We start from the raw sequence: 16,228 nt of genomic DNA, 5'->3' as shown, positions 1-16,228 counted from the left end.
GTCCTCTATTCCGCTTATAAAACCTAATAAATAACCACCAAAAAAACACCAACAGTACACCATTTACATTTTGTGACTAGAATATTAACCAACTATTAGTGATTTTGTTATTATAAGCGCAGACAAACTATTTATAGCGGTGCTGTGATCACTGGCGTGTGCGCCAATGTTCACATCATCGGCTGGTGAGTTGCTTTCTCGCGTCGGAGCTCGTGGAAGTTTGTTTTAGATCGTAAATAATGCCTCTCACCTGGATAGTAGAAGGAAGAGGACGTAATCCCACAAGTTGGTACACTTTGACATCCAATTTAAATTCGGAAATGGCGAGAAAGACACGAAAAGACGCTTGGTTCCACCCCCTTTTCTTTGTGAGAAGTATGAGTCATTTTTCATCTAAACGGGAATATGACAAGATTCTATCAGTCGGCATCCTAATGACAGCAGACATTGTACAGTGAGTGATGTTTTATGTTTGTCTGCTCTCATAAAGTCTGCTGTGAGTAGTAATCAGTGATGTTGTTGAAGGAAAAAGCAAATGCCTTGATGCATTTTGAAATTAATGCGCCGTGTTGTTATAAATGTGCCTTTTACTACATTACATAGATTCTTACTTCATGTATATAAAACCTTAATGGAGGTGTAAAGATGTTTTAAGGGCTTTATAGGTAGATTAGAGTGGCTCCCATAAGGCTCCATTGTCAGCGGACTTTTGATCGCATTTATTTACTATTTAAAATGCATTAAAAAACAAAACATATGTGTTCTTGTCTTACATAAGGATTGTGAATGATAGGCCAAAAAAAAAAAAATAATGCAGTTCCCCATTAAGTTTACATATGTACATCGATTCAGTCGTCGATCACAATATATTAAAATAAAAATTGTATTCTATTATTCTTATTTCATCTTTTATTCAAATATTGGCACGTAATGTAATTGTGATGTATTTCCATTAATTATTCACAGAGTCTCTATTGAATTAGATTTCATAAATGCAATTAATTATTGATACAATAGCCAGCTGCTGTAATAACTGTTTAAATATTTCATGCCAGTACACCATTTTACTTGTTTCAAATGTTTTTGCAAGTCAAATGTTCTTGATAATATATAGTATGTAAAAACATGTATTACATTTATAGATTCTATCAAGGAGTCATATTTCATTTTCCTACATTTAAAACACTTCTCTTGTGGTCTACATAAAATGTAATGTTGCATGAATTATGTTTTTACAGACCATCTTTAAGCCGCTTTCTGGCACTCTCTTCAGGATGCACCGTTTTGTAGGAGGTCTTATTTATGTGCCAAAGTCCTCCCCCTGGCCAAGTGACTGCCTCTCCACCCCATCAGCCATGTTGTCATTTTTAGCGCTTCCTGAAAAGGAATTTAGACGTACGAGCTAGTCTGCCCCACAACAAGATAATATAGAAAACTATGAAAATAATGACTCCAACTTTGGACTACAACTCAATAAAATTTGGCTGACTGGGGCCAAGTGTTTCGGGTAAACCTTTACCATAAATGAAGATACCCGCTGACGTCACAAAGGCAAAATATGTCACTAAAGTCTCAAAACCAAATACTTTTGTTTTATAAATATTGCCGCCATGCCTCCATGGTTTGATTTAAAATTTCCGGGATCCCAAATACACAAAAACAGGTACCAATAGGTAAAACAGTTGGTTTTACATAGAAAACCCAAAACCAGTGAAGGTGGCACCGTGTGTAAATCGTAAATAATAACAGAATACAATGATTTGCAAATCCTTTTCAACCTATATTCGATTGAATAGACTGCAAAGACAAGATACTTAACGTTCCAACTGGTAAACTTTGTCATTTTTTGCAAATATTAGCTCATTTGGAATTTGATGTCTGCAACATGTTTCAAAAAAGCTGGCACAAGTGGCAAAAAAGACTGACAAATCTGAGGAATGCTCATCAAACACTTATTAGAAACATCCCACAGGTGTACGGGCTAATTAGGAACAGGTGGGTGCCATGATTGGGTATAAAAGCAGCTTCCATGAAATGCTCAGTCATTCACAAACAAGGATGGGGCGAGGGTCACCACTTTGTGAACAAATGCGTGGGAAAATTTAAGAACAACATTTTTCAACGAACAAGGAATTTAGGGATTTCACCACTACGGTCCGTAATATCATCAAAAGGTTCAGAGAATCTGGAGAAATCACTGCAAGGCTGAAAACCAACATTAAATGCCCATGACCTTCGATCCCTCAGGCGGTACGGCATCAAAAAGTGACATCAGTGTGTAAAGGATATCACTACATGGGCTCAGGAACACTTCAGAAAACCACTATCGGTAACTACAGTTGGTCGCTACATCTGTAAGTTCAAGTTAAAACTCTACTATCCCCACCTTCTACCATCCTAGTCACGTCCGTTGTGTCCTTGGGCAAGACACTTCACCCTTGCTCCTGATGGCTGCTGGTTAGCGCCTTGCATGACAGCTCCCGCCATCAGTGTGTGAATGTGTGTGTGAATGGGTGAATGTGGAAATACTGTCAAAGCGCTTTGAGTACCTTGAAGGTAGAAAAGCGCTATACAAGTATAACCCATTTATCATTTATCATTTACTATGCAAAGCGAAAACCATTTATCAACAACACCCAGAAACAGATGGACTTTGATTGATTGATTGATTGATTGAGAAGTTTATTGGCATCTTATAGAATTGGGGGTTTATTTGTGCCCAAGGCATGGGTAACTTACACATCTGCATCATCATCATTTTGGAGCAACATACGGTATGTTGCCATCCAAGCAACGTTATCATGGACGCCCCTGCTTATTTCAGCAAGACAATGCCAAGCCACGTGTTACAACAGCGTGGCTTCAAAGTAAAAGAGTGCGGGTACTAGACTGGCCTGCCTGCAGTCCAGACCTGTCTCCCATTGAAAATGTGTGCCGCATTATGAAGCATAAAATACCCCAACAGAGACACCGGACTGTTGAACAACTTAAGCTGTACATCAAGCAAGAATGGGAAAGAATTCCACCTGAAAAGCTTCAAAAATTGGTCTACTCAGTACCCGAACGTTTACTGAGTGTTGTTAAAAGCAAAGGCCATGTAACACAGTAGTAAAAATGCCCCTGTGCCAACTTTTTTGCAATGTGTTGCTGCAATTAAATTTTAAGTTAATGATTATTTGCAAAAAAAAAATAAGTTTCTCAGTTCGAACATTAAATATCTTGTCTTTGCAGTCTAATCAATTGAATTGAAGTTGAAAATTTGCAAATCATTGTATTCTGTTTTCATTTATGATTTACACAAAGTGCCAACTTCACTGGTTTTGGGTTTCGTAATAGGTCCCCTTTAAGACAAGCACATTGGTTAAACGTCCTAAGAAAAAAACTATTTAATGGATATTGGCTTTTATAACAGGAATATTGCAAAGCACAAGATGTAAAATGTGAGCTTATTGTAGTAATGTACATACTTTCTAATATGCGTTCTTTGTATCAAGAAAAATATTATGGTTTTTGGTTCATCCGTAGTGCTTTTTGGTAACTGTGTTTGGTTATTTCAATAGTATCATTTTTATTATACATGTTATTGTATGTTAAAGGCCTACTGAAACCCACTACTACCGACCACGCAGTCTGATAGTTTATATATCAATGATGAAATCTTAACATTGCAACACATGCCAATACGGCCGGGTTAACTTATAAAGTGCAATTTTAAATTTCCCGCCACACTTCCGGTTGAAAACGTTTTTTTATGCTGAAGGTATGCGCGTGACGTCAAGGGTTGGAACGGAAGTATACGGACCGATTGAATCCTATACAAAAAACTCTGTTTTCATCTCAAAATTCCACAGTATTCTGGACATCTGTGTTGGTGAATCTTTTGCAATTTGTTTAATGAAAAATGAAGACTGCAAAGAACAAAGTTGTAGGTGGGATCGGTGTATTAGCGGCGGACTACAGCAACACAGCCAGGAGGACTGACAGATGGATAGCAGACGCGCCAGCCGGCGAACTCACCTTAACTTCCTCCGTCTCCGGGCCGCCAACCGCATCTGTGATCGGGTGAAGTCCTTTGTCGCACCGTCAATCGCTGGAACGCAGGTGAGCACGGGTGTTGATGAGCAGATGAGGGCTGGCTGGCGTAGGTGGAGAGCTAATGTTTTTAGCATAGCTCTGTGAGGTCCGGTTGCTAAGTTAGCTTCAATGGCGTCGTTAGCAACAGCATTGTTAAGCTTCGCCAGCCTGGAAAGCATTAACCGTGTAGTTACATGTCCATGGTTTAATAGTATTGTTGATTTTCTATCTATCCTTCCATTTAGGGGTTTATTTATTTTGTTTGTATCTGCAGTTAAGCACGATGCTATCACGTTAGCTCGTAGCTAAAGTGTTTCGCCGATGTATTGTCGTGGAGATAAAAGTCACTGTAAATGTCCATTTCGCGTTCTCGAATCTCATTTTCAAGAGGATATAGTATCCGAGGTGGTTTAAATACAAATCCGTGATCCACAATAGAAAAAGGAGAAAGTGTGGAATCCAATGAGCCAGCTTGTACCTAAGTTACGGTCAGAGCGAAAAAAGATATGTCTTGCACTGCATTCTAGTCCTTCACTCTCACGTTCCTCATCCACGAATCTTTCATTCTCGCTCAAATTAATGGGGTAATCGTCGCTTTCTCGGTCCGAATCTCTCTCGCTCCATTGTAAACAATGGGGAATTGTGAGAAGTCCTTCCTCCGGTGACGTCACGCTACTTCCGGTATAGGCAAGGCTTTTTTTATCAGCGAGCAAAAGTTGCAACTTTATCGTCGATGTTCTCTACTAAATCCTTTCAGCAAAAATATGGCAATATCGCGAAATTATCAAGTATGACACATAGAATGGATCTGCTATCCCCGTTTAAATAAAAACATTTCATTTCAGTAGGCCTTTAAGACAGGTGTGAAAATATGCTAGTTTTAGGTATGCCTGTCTTTGAGGTTAAATGTCTTGACTTGTATTACAGAAGTCCAATTTTCTTGTTCTGTTTGCGGATTTTCTTACGGAAAAAAAATAATGAATGGATTAAATTTATATATTGCTTTTCTAGACACTCACAGTGCTTCACAGAGAAGTGAGAACCCATCATTCATTCACTCCACATTCACACATTTGTAGCCACAGCTGCCCTGGGGTACACTGACTGTGCGCCTAAAGCTCCTCCGACTTGTGATGTGCGATACCACTGATTTGCTTTCCGATTGGATACCGAGTCAAATTTAGCTATCTGCGATACTAGTCCAACGCTTTGTGCAAATATACCTAATGTGTCTGGTAAAATTAAAAAAGTAGTGTATTGTTAGTGATGCTGCTTCACCACTTTGGTCATAATATGTGCGCTTAAGAAACTCCTCCATGTCTTTAGCTCTTGACCAATGATTCTCAAAATACTTGTTAAACAAAACCTATGCCTTGTTTTTAATGAATACTTGGGCCTACTGCATTTCAATGTTGGTCATTATGGTGGTACTTGGAGAGCCAAGTGTTTTCTGAGGTGGTACTTGGTGAAAAAAGTTGGAGAACCACAGCTCTAGACTTGTTCTGTTTGCTTGAGATTGTCATGACTGCCATAAGTGGTGGGGAAAATTGAGTACCGTTGCGGCCCATGCGGACCACTGCTGAGGAACAGATTTTTTTCTGGCGGCTCTCTCGGGCAGCGTTTTTCAACCACTGTGTGCCGTGAAATACAGTCTGGTGTGCCGTGGGAGATTATGTAATTTCACCTGTTTGGGTTAAAAATATTTTTTGCAAACCAGTAATTATAATCCACAAATAATATGCCATTGTTGAGTGTCAGCACTGTCTAGAGCTCGGCAGCGTAACCATGTAATACTCTTCCATATCAGTAGGTGGCAGCAGGTAGCTAATTGCTTTGTAGATGTTTGTCGTGATCACAATATGCAGACGACAGCGGGAGGCAGTGTGAAGGTAAAAAGCTATCTAATGCTTAAACCAAAAATAAACAAAAGGCGAGTGCCGCTAAGAAAAGCCATTGAAGCTTAGGGATGGCAATGCAAAATGAAACTAAAACTGAACTGGCTGCAAAGTAAACAAAAACAGAATGCTGGACGACAGCAAAGACTTACAGCGTTGTGGAGCAGACGGCGTCCACAAAGTACGTCCGTACATGACATGACAATCAACAATGTCCCCACAAAGAAGGATAGCGTCCGCACAACTTAAATAGTCTTGATTGCGAAAACAAAGCAAGTATGGGAAATAGCATTCAAGGAAGACATGAAACTGCTACAGGAAAATAACAACAAAACAGGAAAAGCCACCAAAAATTGGAGCGCAAGACAAGAACTAAAACACTACACATAGGAAAACACCAACAACTTCTAAATAAGTCACGGCGTGATGTAACAGGTCGTGACAATACACCTACTTTGAGACAAGAGCTATATTGATGCATGGTTGGTTATGGTTCAAAATTATATCCAACAATTAGTCTCATCCAAGGACACAACGGCCGTGACGAGGATGGCAGAAACTTATACCATCTAGAACTTTCAAGTTGCTAGCACGGCCGCTCTACCATCTGAGCCACACCATCCCAAAATGTAGCAATTTTTGTGTGTGTGTGTGCAGAATCCCTAGTCCCTTCTGATTATGTGAATTATTCAGTATGGGAATGAGCATTTCTCCCTCCCTTACTGTTGTTTGCATGTTGTGACAGGGAAAGACGATATATTATTCCAAGCCATATTCCATTTATAAATATTTAGAATAAAACTGACATTTTTTTTATGCCTCTAGGTGAATGGCCGCCTGACACTGGGGGAGAACATAGCAGACATGGGAGGACTCAAACTGTCATACTATGTGAGTACTATTAGTTACTATCATCGGTTTTATAATATAAACAATTAAATTACAGGCATAATCGGTTCAAACAAGGCCTCTTTCAGTTTACTCCTAGGCCAAGTACTATACTGTAAAGTCCCAAAAAATCCAAGATTTTTATGTTCTAGGCACAAAAAGTGCAAAGACAGAATGCTGGTGAAACACCCAAAGGTCAAATGCATTGACTTATTCTGTTGTATGCATACTGTACCTACAGGTGGTTGAATACAAAGGTGAATTATGTGCTTCCGCCACCTAGTGGAAGAACATGGTTGTGTTCTGCCTGTCACTATGCACCACTGGCAGCAAGAGCTATTTCTAGTAAATATAAGGGCTGACTTCGACAAATGATTTTCATGGTCGATTTTGGGGTTGCCAACTCCCTGAAAAATAAATAAGGAACACTTTATTGACGAGTTTGGCGACTCGATTTGTGTGAATGTGAAACAAGTTTCATACTATCCACAGAGGATGAATGGAACTAGACACTTCTTGTTTGTTGAATAAATGTTTCTTTAATTCGCCTTTATGGTGAAACGTCTTCAACAAACAATCCGAGTGCAGCCGCCTCCCTGCAACGTTTGTGGATTTTATGGCATGATGACAGACAAACTACACAAACATGTTTTTATACTCTTTGACCACAGCCAGAATTTAAAGGGGCTCGCTGCTTCTCCTACGTAATTACGTACATACGTAGCACATGCAAGCGCATTAGCTTTAGGTCAGGGGTGTCAAACTGTTCTCTCAAACAGTGTGGTCACCGTTTGTATGCTATTGTGTGGTAATTTGTTAAAAAATAGAAATATAGTGTCTGAATTAAACGCTTATAAAAAATAGTTGAAGCAAATATTCTTTGACCCTTTAGGTCAGGGGTGTCAAATGTACGGCCCGAGGGCCGGATCAGGCCCGCAAACAGGTTTTATCCGGCCCTCGGGATGAGTTTGCTAAGTATAAAAATTCACCTGAAATTTTGAATGAAATAAACAGCTGTTCTAAATGTGTCCGCAATAACAATTCTTTGTAGATACTACATACAGTATGTACAAAATAAACCACAAGATGTTAATACATCAGTCGAAGAAAATGATCAAAATACATAAATAACATCCTGTAATTTGATTTTGATATAATTTTTTTATCTTAATAGATTGAAAATGAACACCAATGAGTTGGCTGATGAACATTATCACATAATTTATTCAGAAAGTATATATAACGACAAATACACATTGGTTACTATTAACCGCAACATGTAAGTGTAAAAAAAAATCCAACAACATTATGATTTGTACATTTTCAGAATGTGCTTGTTCTATTTTTAAACAAAGAAAACAATCTGAAGTTGTCTTTATTTTGAAGTTATCGTGCCGTGATTTTAACTGTCCGGCTCACTTGGTAGTAGATTTTTCTCCATGTGGCCCCCGATCTAAAATTAGTTTGACACCCCTGCTTTAGGTGTTGTTAGCTCATAATAGCCATTTGGTGTTTACAACCCCCTAGCGCTGTATTGTACTATTTGTGTACTGCTTTTGTACTTGTTTTGATTATTATTGCTTCGTTGCTTGTTTTTAAATGTTAAACAGTATAAATAAAGGTTTATAAAAAAAAATTGCCATTCGGATAGCTAGCATTGGCTGTCATTGAATGTGTATTTGAAGGTATATTTATTTATAAGCGACCGCCGTAAACACCGACCATTTTATTCGGGCCGGTTAGAAAAATGCATTACATAAACTTTGCAATTGTAAAAAATATTGACAATTGTTAAACAAATGTCTTCTGTCAACAAAAGCTAGCCCGTGCTGTTCTTGTTACATTTTAATTAGAGATGTCCGATAATATCGGACTGCCGATATTATCGGCCAATAAATGCTTTAAAATGTAATATCGCAAATTATCGGTATCAGTTTCAAAATTACCGGTATCGGTTTCAAAATTATCGGTATCGGTTTCAAAAAGTAAAATGTATGACTTTTTAAAACGCCGCTGTGTACACGGACGTAGTGAGAAGTACAGGGCGCCAATAAACCATAAAGGCACTACCTCTGCGTGCCGGTCCAATCACATAATACCTACGGCTTTTCACACACACAAGTGAATGTATAAACAACTTTAACACTGTTACAAATATGCGCCACACTGAGAACCCACACCAAACAAGAATGACAAACACATTTTGGGAGAACATCCGCACCGTAACACAACATAAACACAACAGAACAAATAGAACCCCTTGCAGCACTAACTCTTCCGGGACGCTACAATATACACCCCGCCCACCTCAACCTTCTCATGCTCTCTCAGGGAGAGCATGTCCCAAATTCCAAGCTGCTGTTTTGAGGCATGTTAAAAAAAAATAATGCACTTTGCGACTTCAATAATAAATATGGCAGTGCCATGTTGGCATTTTTTTCCATAACTTGAGTTGATTTATTTTGGAAAACCTTGTTACATTGTTTAATGCATCCAGCGGGGCATCACAACAAAATTAGGCATAATAATGTGTTAATTCCACGACTGTATATATCGGTTTCGGTTGATATCGGTATCGGAAATTAAGAGTTGGACAATATCGGAATATCGGATATCGGCAAAAAAGCCATTATCGGACATCTCTAATTTTAATGCTTTGAAAAATGTTACTGTGAGGAAGATGCAAAAAGCACCTTTAATAAGATGCATGTTTGAAGTAAGACAAATACATGGAAAATAAATTGTTCAATAATACATTTTTAGCGCTAAAAACAAGATTAACAGAAAAAAATAAACATTTTACCAGACATCTTTTCTACTTTACGTGTCCGACTTCGAGCTTTAATTCGGTCTTACTTTTTAGAACCTTTATTTAACCAGATAAGAAATTGATGATATTGAGATAGCGTTGAAATACTTTTATAACGAATTTCAACGTATAGTCAATAAACATGCTCCCTTTCGAAAATTTTGAGTTAAAGGTCGAAATAATCCCTGGTTTTGCTCTGCAATTGGAAACCTTCTCAAAGAGAGAGATGTTGCTTGGGCCAGGGCTCGAAAAACAAAGACAAAGTTTGACTGGCTTTGCTTTCGCCAGCTTAGAAATAAATGTACTTCGCTTGTTAAGAGGGCCATGTCTGATTTTTACCTGCATGAATGCAAAAAACATATAAATGACCCCAAAAAGTTTTGGCAAACCATAAAAGCTTCTTTAAATCATGTGACAACAAATGACTTTCCAAGTCCTTTAATTACTCAATCTGGTACTTTGTCTGATAAGACAACTATATCAAATTGTTTTAATGAGTATTTTGTTTCTGCCGGATCCTTGTTTGAGTCGTTGAATCCTCAATTGTCAAATGTTGGTTTAACTAATGTTAATATACCAAAGACACCACATGCTGTAAATAGACGCAGCACCTGCACTTTTGAGTTCACACCTGTATCAATATCCGAGGTAAACAGTGCACTAAAGAGCCTGGACACAACTAAAGCAGCAGGACCTGACCAAATTGAACCCTTTTTCTTCAAATTGGCTGCTGATTTTATTGCTGAGCCTCTCTCGCATATTTTTAACCTAAGTCTAACAAGTAAAAGCATTCCAAAAATCTGGAAATCAGCATTTGTTCTTCCCCACAAATATAAATAATTACAGACCAATTTCTAAATTATGCGTTTTAGCAAAATTGTTTGAGAAGATCATTAGTAACCAGCTAAAGGATTTTTTAGAATTAAACAATATTTTGTCTCCATTTCAATCTGGTTTTAGAAAACAGCATAGCACTATTACAGCTGCTCTTAAGGTCCTCAATGATTTAATCGAAGCTGTAGACGGCAATAAATATTGTGTCGCCCTGTTTATTGATTTGTCAAAAACATTTGACACAGTAGACCACAGTCTGTTAATTCAAGCCCTTCATCACGTTGGATTATCTAAAAATGCAGCTGCTAGGTTCACAGACTATCTCTCCAGCAGAAAGCTGGGATGTCCTCATTACAGGACATTACCAAAAGAATTCCACAAGGATCAGTGCTGGGGCCCATATTATTTTCTATCTACTTAAATAATCTTTGCAATAATTTGTCAAATGCAATGTACCATTTTTATGCAGACGACACCATTATTTATTGCTGTTCAACCTCCATCACTCAGGCTTTTGAGTTTTTACAAGCTGCTTTTGATGTCATCCAGGCTCGCTTATTTGATCTTAAATTGGTTTTAAATACAGATAAAAGCAAGGTAATGGTTTTCTCTCATTCAAAGGTGCTACTGGAAAATATTCCAAATATTGTAACATCAAATGGAAACCCTTTAGAGCTGGTCTTAAATTACAAGTACTTGGGTTTTACTCTTGATCAGGAGCTTTCATTTAAAGCCCATATTAACAACTTGGTCTCTAAGCTTAGGGTAAAGCTTGGTTTCTTTTTTAGAAATAAAAACTGCTTCTCTCTTAAAGTCAGAAAGAAATTGGTGACAACGACTATCTTGCCCGTAATTGATTATGGAGACGTGCTTTATTTTAGTGCTTCATCTAAATGCCTCCAGTCCTTGGACACTGTTTTTCACTCAGCACTAAGATTTGTTACTGGCTGTCGTAGTCTCACCCACCACTGTCAACTGTATATGAAGTCAGACTTATCTTCGTTCAGTGCATGCAGATACACACATTGGCTGACTATCATTTATAAGTCTCTTTTAGGTTTAATACCTCCATACTTGTGTACTCTGTTACAAAGAAAAAACAGCTCTTATGCATTACGTTCTAACAATTTGTATGTTTTAACTGTTCCCCATGTACGGACTGAATTTGGCAAAAGAGCTTTTGGCATTGCTGCCCCTATGGCATGGAATGCATTGCAGACGAAACTGAAACTCACTGAACTACTTCCATTTGGAGACTTCCGTTCTGTCCTGAGGGACAGACAGCAAGAGACTTTTGCACAATGCCTGTGTTTTTAAAAGGTGTAAATCTTTATTGTTTTACAGTTCTCTTTTATATATTTTAAAATGTATGTCTTAACGTATTACTTTTTTGAAACTGCTCTGTGACATGTGCTGTTGACCTCTTGGCCAGGTCACCGTTGTGAAAGAGATCCTGATCTCAATGGGTTTCTTATCTGGTTAAATAAAGGTTTTACTTTTCAAACCGTCACAACGGCTCTCTGTGCAGGCGTACCAGAAGTGGGTGAGGGAGCACGGCCCCGAGAGGCCCCTACCAGGCCTTAAATATACACATGAACAACTCTTCTTCATCGCCTTTGCACAGGTACCAAGCTTACGTACACAACATATTATTCCAACATCGATATTTACTACTTTTTTTGTTTCATCATATGGTTTTTATGTCTTAATTTCAGAACTGGTGTATGAAAAGAAGATCTCAGTCAATCTACTTGCAGTTGTTAACCGATAAACATGCACCAGAACACTACAGGTAAAATGATCACACACGTGTTATATGAAAACAATAATATGATGCTTTTTTTTCTCCACACTTTCCAGAGTGATCGGCAGCGTTTCCCAATTCAAAGAGTTTTCCCGTGTTTACCATTGTGGGAAAGGCTCCCCTATGAACCCTGATGAAAAATGTTCTGTGTGGTGACACTACTTCACATGCCTCATTATATTTTGCGTTAATCAGAACGACCACATAATAAAAGTTCATCTTTTTAAAATTAAAAATTAAAAACGCCAACATGCACATAAAGCATTGTCGCCTAACCAAGCTAACATCCGAGTACAAGACACTTATCATTGACTATATATATTTTTCTATGTTTACATTTATTTTTAAATCATCTATTTTTGTATTACAACACGCTCATACTGTTGGTGAGCTGTCTTGGTTTTTACTTAGCAGGTTCCAAGCACTAACCTATTTTTCTCAATCGTTTATCCACTGATACATCAACCAGGACATTCCAGAAGAAGTAGAAGGTCAGCAGCAGCTGTGATCTCAGTCAGATTGCAGCACGTTTTAGCATTGTGATTAAGGTTGTTGTATCGTCTGCCTGCATTGTTCTCTTTGTTCTTGTATTTCTACTTTTTTAAGGGACGTTTTTAATTTCTTTTTTTTTTTTCTTTTTTTTGGGGGGGGAGAAAGGTTTATTATGATGGTTGACCTCAGGAAGTTTAGAGCCAAAAGAAGGATACAATCTTTATGTCGCCTCATCATCACCTGATCGATAAAATATAACACAAAAAGCTATTATTTCCTGACTGGAACATGAGCTTGAACCTACCACACCCAGAAATGGCAAAATATGGTTTCATATAAATTTCCCATCAGTTTATGTTGACGCCTCTCAGACTGGCTGACTGACGCGACATAAGTGAAACGGCCAAAAACATAATAAAGGATGTTTGTTGACATACGTGCATTTTGTTATTGTGGTGGTAATCCATGTCTTAATTTTTAAGCTTATTGTGCACTTAACAGGAAGTAAGTATGTGTACGTTTTAATGCTTTGTACCTAGACCAGGGGTGTCCAAACTTTTTGACTAGGGTCCGCATTGGCCTTAGAGAAATTTGTCCGGAAAGCAAACTGCATGCAAAGTAACTATATATACATATATATATATATATATATATATATATATATATATATATATATATATATATATATATATATATATATATATATATATATATATATATATATATATATATATATATATACATACATACATACATACACACATACATACTGTACATACATACATACATACATACATATATATATATATATATATATATATATATATATATATATATATATATATATATATATATGCAAAGTATCTATATACTGTATATGTATAGCCTATACATATATATGAGTACATATTATTGTAATAATAAAATGTATAAATAATAATGATTATAATCGGTTATTAAGAGTATGTGAAAGTTCGACTCCTACCTTGTTTACTTCTGTGACAACCTCTATAAAGTTTTTTTAATCAATCAGAAATATCAAGGAGCTAAAATGCGCCAAATATGGATATGTGTGGAGAGTCTGTTTTGCATTTTTCCCATCATCCCTTGTAATGGATATAAATAGTGTCATTTTGATTATTTAATGTTGAGTAAACATTTTTTATAATGTCCACAAAGTTCAATGAGCAGGTTGTGTTCACACAAAAATCAACACACATGGTCATGTGTGTTGATTTTTGTTTTCTGCACCGTGACTAGGGAAGGTTGTTTGGATTGAGTTATATAAGTGAATGCTGCACTCTCTGTATTTTACAGTACAATTAAAGGCAGAGTTACTATCACTGACTACCAAATGACCAAAGACCCTGGGGTATTATTATATGATATGGATACGTAGTTCCCGTTAATTGAACTCGTGTCGTAGTTTGGACACCCCTGACCTAGACAGTCATTAAGTTGCTGTTGTTGTTTTACGCGGCTTTGCAACAATGACGATGTAAACAATACAGTGGTACCTCGGCTTAGCCGTTTTTTGGGCTACATGCTGTCTCTCGGCGAATTGTTATGTTTTAGGTTGCGAGCGAAAATCCGGGGTACGCGCCTCCCCACCACCAGCTGGCAAAGCGAATATATTGTGAACCCCGTAAGATCCAACTGAAACATTCAGGGCCTGATTTACTGAATGTTTGCGTGTACTAAAACACGTGCAAACTTGGTAGCACACGCAAAGCTGATCTACTATACGTTTGCAAAGTGTATTGTGTCTGTAGGTGAGCAGACTAAGGCGTGCAGTCCATTTCGTGTCTCTGTCTTCATTATGCTGATCGAAGGATTATATTTTACAGACCATCTTTAAGCCGCTTTCTGGCACTCTCTTCAGGATGAACCGTTTTGTAGGAGATCTTATTTACGTGCCAAAGTCCTCCTCCAGGCCAAGTGACTGCTTCTCCACCCCATCAGCCATGTTGTCATTTTTAGCGCTTCCAGATTGAGTCTACTGACAGATGTAAATTAGAACAATACGCTACTGAAAAGGAATTTGGACGTACGAGCTAGTCTGCCCCACAACAAGAGAATATAGAAAACTATGAAAATAATGAGCCCTGCGATGAGGTGGCGACTTGTCCAGGGTGTACCCCGCCTTCCGCCCGATTGTAGCTGAGATAGGCTCCAGCGCCCCCCCGACCCCGAAGGGAATAAGCGGTAGAAAATGGATGGATGGATGGATGGATGAAAATAATGACTCCAACTTTGGACTACAACTGAATAGAATTGGCTGACTGGGGCCAAGTGTTTCGGGTAAACCCTTACCATAAATGAAGATGTCCGCTCACGTCACAAAGGCAAAATATGTCACTAAAGTCTCAAAACCAAAAACTTTTGTTTTTGAGCCATGCCTCCATGGTTTGATTTCAAATTTCTGGGATCCCAAATACACAAAAACAGGTACCAATAGGTAAAACAGTTGGTTTTGCATACAAAACCCAAAACCAGTGAAGGTGGCACGTTGTGTAAATCGTAAATCGGCATTAAAAAGCGACGTCAGTGTGTAAAGGATATCACCACATGGGCTCGGGAACACTTCAGCAAACCACTGTCAGTAACTACAGTTGGTCGCTACATCTGTAAGTTCAAGTTAAAACTCTACTATGCAAAGCGAAAGCCATTTATCAACAACACCCAGAAACAGATGGACTTTGATTGATTGATTGAGAAGTTTTTTGGCATCTTAAAGAATTTAATCCATGTAATGCTTTAAAATTGCAAATGGATGGCACAAAAAGCCAAAAGGCTTGTTTCCAATAGTCAAAACTATTTTGCGTTTAGCACCTTTGAAAAGGACGCGCAAACTGACAGTTAATATGCACAGGCCTGTGAGAGAGGAGGGCTCACCTTGCAAAGACACACAATGGAGAGGGAATCTTCCGTCCTGCGTGTAAATTTCAACCTATTCAGAAATTACAAAAAATATTACACATATCATCTTTTCAGCAACATCATTTTATAGTTTCTTAGCTGCTAGATGACTTAAGGGGCTGATTAAAAGGAATTCAATTGATATTTTGGTGTCATTTATTATTTTTTGTGACGTTTTTTTTTTTTTTTTTTACTTCTTTGTATTATGTATAATGCAGCCTCTCTCCTGTGCACCTTCAGGGCTAAAAGAAAAACATGTGGTGTCAATGTAGATGCACTGCACGACTGCTGCTAAATGTTTGAAAACATTGCAAAACGCCACACATGGGAGCATAATAACATGAATGTGCAGTAAATGAGAGTGTCTCTGTGGTGATGCCCCGTAAAATCTGTGTTTAAATATTGCGGTCTTCAATGGCGCACACAGTGTTGGCAGCTCACACGCAACACGCCCACTAAACGTACACACTATTTTATAGATTGCACACGCTCTTTAGCTCAAGGAATTTAGAT

At 38.0% G+C, this 16,228-nt stretch overlaps 1 protein-coding gene across 1 annotated transcript in view; it reads left to right on the top strand.

The window, feature by feature from the left end:
- Nucleotides 1-13,203, top strand: part of LOC133663875 (endothelin-converting enzyme-like 1) — a 176,543-nt gene extending 163,340 nt beyond the window's left edge. Inside the window, exons 16-19 of the mRNA XM_062068591.1 lie at nucleotides 6,795-6,860; nucleotides 12,029-12,124; nucleotides 12,216-12,292; nucleotides 12,361-13,203. Of these exons, the coding sequence (XP_061924575.1) occupies nucleotides 6,795-6,860; nucleotides 12,029-12,124; nucleotides 12,216-12,292; nucleotides 12,361-12,460 (339 nt within the window). The 3' untranslated portion in view covers nucleotides 12,461-13,203. The remainder of the gene's footprint in view (nucleotides 1-6,794; nucleotides 6,861-12,028; nucleotides 12,125-12,215; nucleotides 12,293-12,360) is intronic.
- The last annotated feature ends 3,025 nt before the right edge of the window (nucleotides 13,204-16,228 follow it).

This window comes from Entelurus aequoreus, linkage group LG13, assembly GCF_033978785.1.
Source record: "Entelurus aequoreus isolate RoL-2023_Sb linkage group LG13, RoL_Eaeq_v1.1, whole genome shotgun sequence".
Classification (NCBI taxonomy): domain Eukaryota; kingdom Metazoa; phylum Chordata; class Actinopteri; order Syngnathiformes; family Syngnathidae; genus Entelurus; species Entelurus aequoreus.
Note: the sequence above shows the minus strand (reverse complement) of the source record. Positions and strands in the feature narration are given on the sequence as shown.